The 12,906-nt window shown below is 45.7% G+C and overlaps 1 protein-coding gene and 1 non-coding gene across 3 annotated transcripts in view; one reads left to right on the top strand and one right to left on the bottom strand.

Moving 5' to 3' along the window:
- The window catches only part of Tex2 (testis expressed 2), a 112,707-nt gene that overhangs the window by 38,423 nt on the left and 61,378 nt on the right, over positions 1–12,906 (bottom strand). For both annotated transcript variants that reach the window (XM_052755750.1, XM_052755751.1), the window contains exons 3-4: positions 3,571–3,771; positions 2,091–2,430 (exon numbers count right to left, since the gene is read on the bottom strand). In XM_052755750.1, coding sequence (XP_052611710.1) covers positions 2,091–2,430; positions 3,571–3,771 — 541 coding nt within the window. The remainder of the gene's footprint in view (positions 1–2,090; positions 2,431–3,570; positions 3,772–12,906) is intronic.
- LOC128123558 (small nucleolar RNA snR60/Z15/Z230/Z193/J17) lies at positions 6,903–6,986 on the top strand. The gene has a single exon (XR_008222733.1). It is a non-coding gene; the product is annotated as a small nucleolar RNA snR60/Z15/Z230/Z193/J17 (small nucleolar RNA).

Here is a 12,906-nt window from a genome sequence, read left to right as displayed (position 1 = left end):
AAGTTTTACCTAGAACTCAAATTTTTTATAATCTTTCATCATTCTCAAACCACTTCAAAGTTTAACATTATTTTAAATGTCAGAATGATGCTATATCCCCACCCACACTATTTTTTTTTTTTTTTTTTATAAAACCTAAATGCAATGTGGTATCCTGGATTGGAATTTAGAAGAAGAGAAAATGCAGTAATCAAAATAAACTCTAGAGTTTAGTTAATGAATAAAAAACCATTTTAAAAGACAGAGCCATGCCGGGCGGTGGTGGCACACGCCTTTAATCCCAGCACTCGGGAGGCAGAGCCAGGTGGATCTCTGTGAGTTCGAGGCCAGCCTGGGCTACCAAGTGAGTTCCAGGAAAGGCACAAAACTACACAGAGAAACCCTGTCTCGAAAAACCAAAAAAAAAAAAGACAGAGCCAAGAATACTCCTCCCCCTATTCAAGGTCAGGAGAGGAAAACCCGACTATAGCATGGCTATTGTCCCCTGCCATGGGGCAGCGTCTTCGCTTAGGGTGGGACAGAGCACAGGAGCTGTCACCACTGTAGACTTCATGGCTGCCTCTTGGGAACATCACACTGGAACCGTGCTGGGGAGCTCATGGCTTTCCGCTCTCTCCGGGTTCTCTTCCTCCTGCAGCTACTTCTAACTAAACTAGACCTGAGTGCTAAAATTTGGAATCTCCATCCTTGCTTGGGTCTCCTGGGTCAGAACGTGCACCGTGAGTTGCCAATGAAACCTATGTCTCTAAGTGATGGCATCCCTGAGAGAGAGGACAGGCCTGAGCCAGCCAGCAAGACTTCTTCCGTCATGTGTTATTTACAGAGGTGCCTGGTCTTGGAGACTGAGCACCGGTATCACCTTGTGGGCTGAGAACAAGCCAGTTGGGCAGTGGCTGTTCATACATTAATTTCCATCATTTTAGTCAAAGGGTCAGAACCTTTCTGATACGTGTAATATTGATACACAAGGGAGACGGTCTGTAGTATGTAAATCGTCCAGCAGCTGGGCAGTGGCTTTGAAATACAGTACAGTCTTCACTCAACTCACAGTGGTTTAAGGTAACTCAGGCTAATCAAGGTACTGATGGTGTGAGAGTGGAGGCTTGCCTGATTTCAGTGTACGGTGGGTACCAAGGCCTTCCACACTCCTGGCTCTTACTATTGACTGTGTTGTGTCAGAAGTGCAAGTCATTAAAAATAACCAAATACAGCTGGGCATGGTGGCACACGCCTTTAATGCCAGCACTCGGGTGGCAGAGGCGGGGATCTCACTAAGTAGCTCTGGCTGGCCTGGGATTCACTATGTAAACTAGGCTAGCTTCAGACTCACAGAGATCCACCTGCCTGACTCCCTAGTCCTGCGATTAAAGGTGTGTACCACCATGCTCTGTAAACTAGGCTAGCTTCAGACTCACAGAGATCCACCTGCCTGACTCCCTAGTCTTGAGATTAAAGGTGTGCACTACCATGCTCTGCTCTTACCATTTTCTTCAGACAAGGGTCTCCTGTAGCTGCTTTCATGAGGATACCAAGAGAGTGTGGTGGGTAGCCATTCCAGCTTTGATCTGGAAGTTCCAACCCCCACTGAGACTTTGGCAACTGTCACGCCTACAAGGCGGGGCCAAGGGAGGCACCTGGAGACCTGAGATCTGGATGGGCCAGTGCTCTCTCTCTGTTCTGGGACCCTGGACGGTGAAGGTGGGCCAAGCAGAGCTCCAGAGAACACTAATGGACTGCGATACACCTTCCCCAGACCCCGCGACCTACCTATCCCTTAATTTGTAAGTTACGCCATTAAATAAATCTCCTTTTAACTATGTGGAGTGGCCTTAATAATTTCACCAATAAACAAGAGTTCCGGATGCCACTACAGGCTAACCACATATACCCACAAATGGACCATCACTGGAAAAATGACTCAGTACCAAGGGCGGGGGGGGTAGCGGTTACTGTAGAAGGTACACATGTCATGACAACACACTTGGGGTGGTGGAGAGTAATGAACTGAAGGTGGGCTGCTGCCGGCCACTCCCTCCTCCTCTTCCCACAAGCCCTTCAAACACATACCCACTTAGCACAAACGCTATTACCTGATTTACTTCCAGAAACCCCAGGCAGCTTCTTGAGGTCTGACTTCAGTTTAGATGCCAGGATGAACCTCCTAAACCACTCCTCTTTTTCCCGGCCAGTTCTCCCAAACAGATACAGGGTCAGGTCTCTCTGGCTAGACTTCGTCCCCTCTTGAGGCTGGGGTGGCTTCTTAACGTCTTCACTCGCCAGCTCTTTCTCAGCAGGTGGCTTCTCCTCACCAGCGTCCCTATCCGTCTGAGCCTTGGACATAAAGTCATCTTGCCGACCAAGCTCGATACAAATGGGGTACTTTTTATTCCAGATTCGTTTGCGAGCCAGACTTTTAGGTACGAGATAAATCTACGGAGAAAGGCAAATGGTGATTTACATACCACAGACCGTCTCCCTTGTGCATCAATATTACATGGATCAGAAAGGCTAGCCTTTCTGAGCCTTTGACGAAAATGCTAGAAGTTAAGTAACTCCTACCACCTGTCTGTAACCTGACTGTAGAACGCAAAATTTTTAGAAATGACTTGTTATTCCTCAAAATTCCGAAGTGTACATATTTCAGAAGTACACAAGAGCTATAAATATCTTTCATTCTTAGGTAGCAGTAGCAGAGTAGTAACATTACTCTGATTATTATCAAATAGGCTTGGATACCAACTAGATTAATGGTCCTAGATGAATCTTAATCTGGGGGAAAAGTATCTCCAGTCTAGACAGGAAATGCAGGTCAATGCTGGGAATCAACTCAAGGATGAATCTATACAGCAACTACTTTACATACTTCCATTACTGTGGAGGAACTTAAAGACCACTCATTTGAGTTATAAGAACAGAGAACCTATGTCTGTGTGCAATAAAAATTTATATTTTCTACAAAAATAGAAACAGTACCTTATCAAAATGTACTGGCATGTGCACAATTTTTACATCTTACAGAGCTTCTGTCAATACCTGGCACCACAACACATTGCTTTTAGACTAAAAATGCAATTTTTTTTTTTTAAGGGTGTGTGTAGAAACCCGATTTCACAATATAGACAAGCTCAGCCTGGCCTCAAACTATGTAGCCCAGGCTGACCTTGAAATCATGGGGATCCTCCTGCTTTAGCCTCCTGAGATTACAGGTCTGTGCCACCACAGCTGGTACATGTGGTGCTGGGGATGGAACCCTTGGCTTTGTGTATGTACAGGCACTCTACCAGCTGAGCTGCATCCCGAGCCATAATCAGTATAATCCGCTTTTAAAGTCAAAATTCTGAGTGCAGAGAACCCTGCTCCTGGAGGTGTGGTCCGTGGAGCTGTGGCATTGGAAGCTCATAGAAATCTAGGCTGTGGGCCCACTCAATGTTGCTGCATTTCAAAGGATGCCCAGTGATTCACAGTTACTGTCTGGGATGCTGTCATCATGGGTGGGGTGCAGTATAGCAATCAAGATCCCAAATGCTTTCCACTCATTCAAGCTCAGCTTCCAGAATCACCCAGACTCACCTTGCTGTCTGAGAGGTCGTAGATTTTCTGGCTGATGTAGGTGACCTCTGGCTTCGTTTCATTGTAGCTTGCCCTCCTGGATATGTTTTTGTTGGGTTTTGAAAGTCTTAAGGTTCCACCCTCAAGCCGGACAAAGACTGAGTGTGTCAAAGTTGCATGGTAAGTTTCTGGATCATAGTTGTAGATCTCATTCATCCATCCCTGATGGAAAAACACCTTTGTGAGTAAGAGCAAACAGTGTGCAAACAGCGAGTGTCCTGGATATTGAGACTGAAACTCATGATGTGCAGTGATAACTTCCCGCTGCCAAGCACTATGGAATAATTTAGTATGGTTTTGATAACCAAAAATTTCGAAAGATAGTATGGTAATATCCGCTATCCTAAATATACGATTCTTTTCTTAAAGCCGCCAAGCAAAAGGAGAAATTTAAGTCTTACGAAGCAAGCCTAATCATCCTTGGGAATGAGCACTGATCCAGCCTGGTTTTTTTCTGTTTGTGACAATGTAGCCCAGGCTAACCTAGAACTGGTGATCCTCCTACCTCCACAATCTGAGTGCTATGATTACTGGTGTAGGTCACCATGCCTGGCTCCCAGTCTGGTGCTGTCTTTAGATTACATTTCTTTGTTTGTTTGTTTGTTTGTTTGTTTGTTTCATGTGTGCCCCAGTGCCCCTGTGGAGGCCAGAAGACTACTTGCAGGCAAAGACAGGTCTTTCCTTCTACCGTGTGGGACTCAGATTGAACTCCTGTCAAGCTTGGCAGCCAGTACCTAAGCCATTTTCCCAGCATAGTCTAGCTTTCTAAATTAGCCAAACATCTGCTGTTCTTAGCCTACTTGCAAACCATCTTTGACAGGTTGTCGACCACATTAACTGCTGTTACCATTCCTTTTAGACTCAGAAACCCTTCTAGCCTATTCCAATGACACTGTAACACGTACCTCATGGGAATCAGACAGTGAAAAGCAGATGAGTGAGAATCAACAGCAAATAAACAGCTGCAATCAACAAGTCCTCGCTACTACAGTAATTTAGAGGAGTACAGTGGTGCTCCAGAGCCTGAACCATCCTCAGATTGGTACAAATATACTCATATGGTAGCTTGTTTTTCTTTTTTCCAAGTTTTACAGACTTATTTTATGACTGATTTGGTTGCATGTTATCTATGTGCATGCTTGGTGCCGAGGAGGTCAGAAAAAGGGAGTGAAGGGGGCTGGAGAGATGGCTCAATGGTTAAGAGCATTGGCTGCTCTTCCAGAGGTCCTGAGTTCAATTCCCAGCACCTACATGGTACAATCTACATGATATCTGGTAGCCCCTTCTGGTGCGCAGGCAAACAAGCAGGCAGAATGCTGTATACATGATAAATAAATAAATCTTTTTAAAAAAAGGAAAAGAAAAAGGGAGTTGAATCCCCTGGAACTGGAGTTACGGGTGGTTGTGCACCACCATGTAGGTGCTGAGAACCAAACCTGGGCCCTCTGCAAGAACAATAAATGCTCTTAACGCTGCCCCATCTCTCTAGACTTGTTTTACTTTTATTTATGTACGTGGATATGTCTGTGTAAGTGTACGCACATGTATGTGGGTGCTCACAGAGGCCAGAAAAGAACAGCAGATTTTCAAGCTGGAGTTCCAGGAAGTTGTAGGAGGCTTGATGTTGGTGCTGGAGGAACAGCAACTTCACCACTAAGCCACCTCTCCAGCGCCCCTCCCCCCTTTGAGACAAAGTCTCACTAGGTTGCTCAGGCCAACCTTGAACTTCTGATCCTCTAGCCTTGGCCTGAGTAGTGGGGGTTACAGGCCTGTACCACCAGGCCCAGTTTTACACATGGATCTCAACATCTGTACATACTGAAGTTGCACAAACAAACAGGACACAAAAAACATAAAATATAAGCTAAGTACATCACATATGCACATGAAAGCAAGGAAACCCATCGTTTTGTATGATACTAACAGCAGAAGGGCAGACAGACTGTACTAATGTTCATAACTGTCATCAGTATTATCATGTAGCACTGGGCCTGCCAGAAGGCATTCTTCCCGTTTTGTGACTCACTGAGACCTCTCAGAAGCTCCATAGAATGCTAAATGATGTCTTCTGGCTCACTCTGTAATGGGTAGACAAGTACTTACAACATCTAGAATTGGGACTGCCGTTCCATTGGTAAACATTTGAGTGGGCAGACAAGTACTTACATCTAGATTTGGGACTGCTGTTCCATTGGTAAACATGTGAGTCTCTCACCAGAGTATACTTTCCTAGGTCTGGTAGTTGCAACTACCTTATCTCAGGCTCGGGCCTCTTGAGGCAAGAAAATTGCTTGAGTTGAAGGTCCATCTAGACTACAGTGTTTAGAATTCAATACCCAAAGAAAAGTGTAAAACATACTGAATTGGTAAGAGAAGTGACAAAGAATATCTAGGCTAGTGAAACTTTCTGTATTCTCTGACGAAAACCTCAGAGAATGAGGACTCCTCAGAACCCCTCCATTTGTCCACCCATCATCATAATGTGCACCGAACCTACATGTCAAGTAAAATGCTAGGATTGATTACAAAGATTTTTTTTAAAGTTTTTCTTTTAGGATTTGTTTATTTTTATGTGCATGAGTGTTTTGCCTGCATGCAAGCATGTGCATCACTTGCATGTCTGGTGTCCAAAAAGGGGGCACAAAAACGGTTGTGAACTCCCTTGTGGGTACTGGGAACCAAATCAAGTCCTTCACAAAAACAAGTGCTCTTAACCGCTGAGCCATCTCTCCAGCCCTAGCAGTCGATACAAAGATTTTAAAGGAGTCAGTGGCTGGGAAGTAGCTCAGTGGTAGAGCTCTTGTCCACCATGCACGAGGCCCTGGTTCTACCCCAGCACCTAGGAAAAAGTTAGGAACTAAATAAAGAAAAAAGATAGGCTTCTTGGCCAAAAAGTAGCCACCAAAGAGTGGAGAATTGGGTCTTTATCCCATTTGCCTACTAGAATATGAGTAAGAGGCGCCATCATGAAAAGGCAGCTCCAGTACAAGGCACCAAACACACTTAACTGTGTGGGGGGTAAAACTTATGAACCAGTTACACAGATTTACACAACTCAGAAGACTTGTTCTGCATTAGCTGGGAGAATTTCACTCTCCTCTCTCTGAGTTACTGGCCACACGCAGCATTTACTCCTAAGCACTGTATGAGCAAGCAGTGCTCATGGGGAGGGGTGGTCCAGCATCTGCAAATAAGCCAGCAATGATCCAGGGGGACAGGCAATCCCCAACACAGAGCATCAGCTGGGGTGGAATTAACTGTGTGAAGTGTAAAGCATTCTTAAATTACATTGCTTGATAGTATGATGAAATCCTAGTTCAGCAGATTTAAGCTCTGATGAACAATCTGAAGTCTTTCACTCCCATCTGATGTATCTGGCTGTGAGAGTTTACCATAAACCCTTGAAAAGAACTGTCTTCCCAATATCAGTATTGGGAGTACTGGACGGAATCTGAGTGCTTGTAACTGAGGCCAAGGCTTAACGTCAAAGTTTCATGTGCTCTGCCCTGATTTACTCCTCACAGAAGGGCAATGTTTATTGTTCTCAACACGCAAGAGTATACTTTCCTAGGTCTGGTAGTTGCAACTACCTTATCTCAGGCTCGGGCCTCTTGAGGCAAGAAAATTGCTTGAGTTGAAGGTCCATCTAGACTACAGTGTTTAGAATTCAATACCCAAAGAAAAGTGTAAAACATACTGAATTGGTAAGAGAAGTGACAAAGAATATCTAGGCTAGTGAAACTTTCTGTATCTTCAAACAGACTCTGATTTCCAGGGCTCCTGTGGCAGCAGTGGACATGCAAAGCACCTTGCTGCTTCAGAGTGGCTGGATGACAGCTGGGTGGGAGATTATACATCCGGCTGTTTTACCATCATAAAAATTAACTTACCTTGAAAATAAATTCTTAAACAGAAAAAAACAAATATTACAAAGTTTTGTCTTTGCCTTTCTTGGTATTGTGTGTGTGTGTGTGTGTGTGTGTGTGTGTGTGTGTGTGTGTGTGCGTGCGCGCGTGCGCGCAGGTATGGTGTGTATGTGTGAGATCAGGCTGCGCTCCTCAGCTACTTCTTCACCTTATTTTTGAGACAGGGTCTCTCACTGAACCTGGCATCTGTTGTTCAGCTAGAACAGCTACCCCGAGACACCTGGGATCTGTCTACCTCTGGCCCCAGGTCTGAGTGTAACTCAGACATGCACCCTCACGCCTGTGCTACAAATATTCCACTTACTGAGCCATCTCCCCCATCCCCCGCTCTTTTAAACATGGGTCTCACTATGTTGGTCAGGCCAGTGCCAAACTTGCAGAGATCCTCCTACTTCTGCCTCTAGAACTGGCATTACTGGCATGCGCCGCTGTGACAAATGTCTTCTTTAGTTTGTTATTGTGCTGAACTGCATTCCTTGTTTTAATGAATGCTGACTAAACGTTGACTCCATCTTGCATTGTTGGGATTAGTGACAATACTGGTCATTATGTGTTGGAACTGAATCATCTCAGTTCCTGAGAGCCAGGGTCTATATATTTCCAACTCCAGGTTCAGTGACTTCACCCTGGGAGTCTGAACCTGGTCATGGTGGAAATTCTTACATGACAGAAACCAGGGGATAGTACAAATCAAGGATCTGTACCCCTCCTACCAGTCACTTATCTCAATCATGTGTGTGTGTTTTGCTGGGGATAGGATGCAAAGCTTTGAGCATGCTGAACAAGTACTTTACCCTGAACCCATTATCCTTTATCCACATTGTTCAATTTGATTTGCTACTGTTTTCTAAATAATCTAGTTTGCATGAAATACCTTTAGTGTTAGTAAGCATCATGAATTAGGCTGGGCTGGAAAGATGGCTCAGTCGTTAGCGAGCTGGTGTTCATCCGAGGATCTGAGTTCAGGTACCAGCACCTACATATGTGTTCATAATCACCAGCAGCTTCAGTTCCAGCGAATTCAATGCTCTGTCTTCCAAAGGCATCTGTATGCAAGCGCACCTACCCAAATTCACACCCATATACACATAGGGGAAAGTAAAGCTTTGAGGCTACAGAGATGGCTCCGTGATTAGAGCATTCCACCCTCTTGGAGAGGACCTGAGTTCAGTTCCCAGCACTGACATGGGGTGGCTCACAACTGCCTATAATTCTAGCTCCAGGGATCCAGTGCCTTCTTCTGACCTCCAAGGGCAACTAAACTCATGTGAAATCCATTCCTCTTTTCTGGACATTTGTGGGTACAATTCATATTATTTCTTCTATTTGAGAGATTTTGCAAATGAACTTTGTAGGAAAGTTTTAAACCATGAATTCATTCAATTTCTTTAACTTTTTTTTTTAAGATTTATTTTTTTATTATGTATACAGTGTTCTGCCTGCATGCCAGATCTCATTACAGATGGTTGTGAGCCACCATGTGGTTGCTGGGAATTGAACTCAGGACCTCTGGAATAGCAGCCTGTGCTCTTAACCACTGAGCCATCTCTCCAGCCCCAATTTCTTTAACTTCTAATGGACTAGTCAAGTGATTTTTTTTTTCTGTTGCTATTGTTTTTTTAAATAAAGACTCATCTTGCACTTGTGATTTTCCTGCCTCGGCCTCCTAAATACAGCAATTATAGGAATGTGCCACCAGGCCTGCCTTCATTTGTCCTTATGAACTATTAAACCAAGGTGTGTTTCAAAGAATTTATTCCTGCTAAGTCCCCAACTTCTGGCCATAATGTGATATTTCACTGTGATCTTCGGGTTTGTGTATGTGTGGGTGGTTTGCCTGTGCCCAGAGTGGAGGCCAGGTTAGGTTACAGAGTCGTGGAAGTATCAGAAGATGCCAGGTGTCCTGCTCTGTCACTCCCTGCCTTATTCTCTTGAGACGGGGTCTCTCATCCACCCTGGGGCCAGGCTGGCAACCACACCTTGCTTTTGTACGCGGAGGCTGTACATGGTCATGCTTGCATGGCAAGAGTTCGTGTCCCTCTCTGATCCCTTCGATGTCTAGAGTCTGCGGTGACTCCCTTCTTTCAGTCCTGGCAGTAATTTGTACTTCCCTCAACTGTTTGTTTGAACATAAACTTTACTGCTGCTACATATCCTTCTAAATCCACAGCCACTGAAACACGTTCCATGCTGCATGCTTTATCTCATTAAATGGAAATATCCTCTAATTTCCCTTCCACATGCTATTTACAAGTATGTTGTTTAATTTTCAAACATTTGGGAATTGTAAAGATACTTTTCTGTTCCTGACTTCCAGTTTAACTACATTATGGTCAGAGAACGTTCTCTCTATAATTTCTCCTTTGTTAGTGAGCCAAAATTTTGTTCACTTCTTTCGTCTGAAGTACTTTTTGATGACACCCTTGGCCTGAGACTCGTGCCAGCCATTATGGGGTGTGCCTTCTCATTCCTAGTTTCCTGTTGTCACCGACCCTAATCAGGTTGACTTGGTACTAAGTTGCCTTGGCTTCCACCAACTTACCAGAGGCTTATCACAATTGGATGCAAACCCACAGATGGGCTTGGAGCTTATTTAAGGCTGTGGCGGCTTCATGAACTCCATGTGCTCAGGCATCACGGATGAGAGTGGTCTTCAAGACCTCTTCTTTTTTTTTTTTTTTTTTGGTTTTTCGAGACAGGGTTTCTCTGTGTAGCTTTGTGCCTTTCCTGGAACTCGCTTTGGAGACCAGGCTGGCCTCGAACTCACAGAGATCTGCCTGGCTCTGCCTCCCGAGTGCTGGGATTAAAGGCGTGTGCCACCACCGCCCGGCCAAGACCTCTTCTTAAGCAGAACTAATGTCCATTACAGCTCCAGCAGCGGGTCTCGCTCAGCCACGATAGGGGGTTACAGGTGAGGCTCAATCTTGGGACACACACTAACTAGTACACCTTCAAACTCAGGGCAGGGGGAAAGTAATTTCTTTCTTCATTTCTTTTTTCTGGGGGGTGGGGGGGAGTTTGAGATAAGGTTTCACTGTGTAGCTCTGGCTGTCCTAGAACTTGCTCTGTTGACCAGGCTGGCCTCTAACTCAGAGATTGCCTGTCTCTGCCTCCTGAGTGCTCGGATCAAAGGCATGTTATCATGACCAGCAACAGCGTAACTTTATTTTTAAACACTTGTTAGGTTTTATGTGCCAGGATATTTCTGGTTTGGTGGCAGCTCCTTCCTTCTTCAGGTTCTGAGACAGGGTTCTTATTATGTACACCAGGCTGGTCTCAAACTCCAGCTCTTCTAATCTCAACTTCTCCAGTGCTGGGAAGAAGCCAGCATTTAGACCTGCACGGTCAAGTTCTGAGATTAGAGCATGCACTGCTGGGCTCAGATTATCGACAATAGTTCTATGACTCTTAAAAGACAACGCCAGCGGCTGACGTTGAGTTTTCTCCAATATATCCTCTTCAAACACGAACTTAACTATGCAGAAACTTCTATCAAGTTTTTAGCTTATTTCTTTGCTTTTCAGGTTGGGAAAATAAGATAAGAGACCACAGGTGTGAGAGCTGGGCTTAGCACCGCCTCTGTTCACAGGTCAGGCCTACTGCCTGTGCCCTCTAAGGTGCTGCAGGACAGTTCTATTCCCAGGTCAATTCCTGTAACTGGTGAACAAAGGCAACCTTCCCCACCACGCCTCCTGAAGCTCGTTTGTCATAGAGCAGGCACTTGGCTCAGGAGCCTGAAGAGCAGGCCGCTCCCAAGCTCTGGCTCCACTCAGCAGGATGTAGTTATCCTCTGCTGATAGCTCTGACAGATACAGGTCACCCTTTGTCACACATCAGGACAACCTGATCAGGAGGAACGGGAAGGAAGGGAGTTGGGGGCCCTAACTACACTGATCAAAACCATGGAGCCTTACCCACTGAGCACTGCAGTGTTGAGGTGGAGGCCAGCAGAGAGCCCAGGCCATGCCTACCCCCCAACTCCCCGACCTGCTCCAGTGACCGCCCAGTATGACCCAGGCCAGCGTTCCTCCCACCCTCAGATGCCCGACTGCTGTGGTTTCTTTTTTCCCTCCCTTTCATCTTTAGACTTCCTCCTTCCTGAAATGTCATGTTCCTTTAATCCTGCTCACCAGATCCAGGCTAAAGTCCATGGCTGCCAAACACAAACACACACCACCCATGCTCAGGATTCGGACAGCATATGTACTGTGGGTAATCATGTGTTAGCTCTAGGAGACCCTATCATGCTCATATTTGATTTGTGAAAGACTGCTGATAAAACGCCCTGACCACCCACACACTGCTAGCAAGACTTCCGCAGTGTCCAGGAACAGCTCAGGGTTCAACCCTGCCTCCAAGGCCTGCCAGTACAATGTGGGTGCTGCTCAGTCCTCAGACCTAAGTATCCATCCTGTAAGAGGGCTCAGCCTCCCTCTCCAACTTCCTCACTCCAACTCACAGTCTACATGTAAACCACAACATTTCTCCATGCTGACAGTACTTTTGGGAACAGAATTCACACAATAAAAATGAACAAATCTTAAGCACGATTTTGAAAATATTAATAAATATTCACAAAAGCACCTGGTATCTAGGCTCATAGCGTGTCCCAGGAACTTCACGTGCATTATCTTTTGGGCATGTGTTTACCTTTGTCAATTTCCTGCAACCACACACACAACAAAGCTCACTACGGTAAGTGATCTGCCTCTTGATCGAGACTGGGACAGCTGGGACTTGGCCTCAGGTCTATCTGACTGAGGTGTGGCCTCCCATCATGGCCCCATGACATGGCTATATAGTCTGGGCAGTGCCTTGTCACCCTTCAGGTCACAGCAAAGATGACACCTCTCCCAGGAAACTGTCCTTCTCTTCTACTCTCTGTCCTCACCGGACCTGTTAACTGATTGCTTTAATTAACTGAGCTGTAAACGCCACAGAGCAGGGAGAGCAAGGCGCATCTCAGTACTAGCTAATGCCTCCTGACTGACCGTATGAAGGAAGCCTGATTCAGAAAGCAGCTACGAGGATTAAATGAAATCCTTAGAACTCACAGGCAGAAAGGCTGGAGTGCCCCCTCCCACACCAGCCCCGCAGTACAGTGTCCGCTGCATGCCTGGAGACACACAAAGGAACAAGCTGAGAAACTACTTGGTCACTGTCCTCAAGGGGAAGAATCAACAGGAAGCTCCATGGAGTGAGAAAGCAGGAGCCCAGATCGACAGGAACTGCTCCCGGAGCCACACTAGACAGGCGACCTGGGGGGGCACTGGCCTTGCTCAGGTCAAGATGCTGACCAGATTCAACTCTGCTCTGAGCCCCCCAGAGTCTGCCCCTGCGACACCCCAACACTTCAAACCAGATCTCCTTT

This window comes from Peromyscus californicus, unplaced genomic scaffold, assembly GCF_007827085.1.
Source record: "Peromyscus californicus insignis strain IS unplaced genomic scaffold, ASM782708v3 Scaffold_3__1_contigs__length_106647218, whole genome shotgun sequence".
NCBI classification, from domain to species: domain Eukaryota; kingdom Metazoa; phylum Chordata; class Mammalia; order Rodentia; family Cricetidae; genus Peromyscus; species Peromyscus californicus.
Note: the sequence above shows the minus strand (reverse complement) of the source record. Positions and strands in the feature narration are given on the sequence as shown.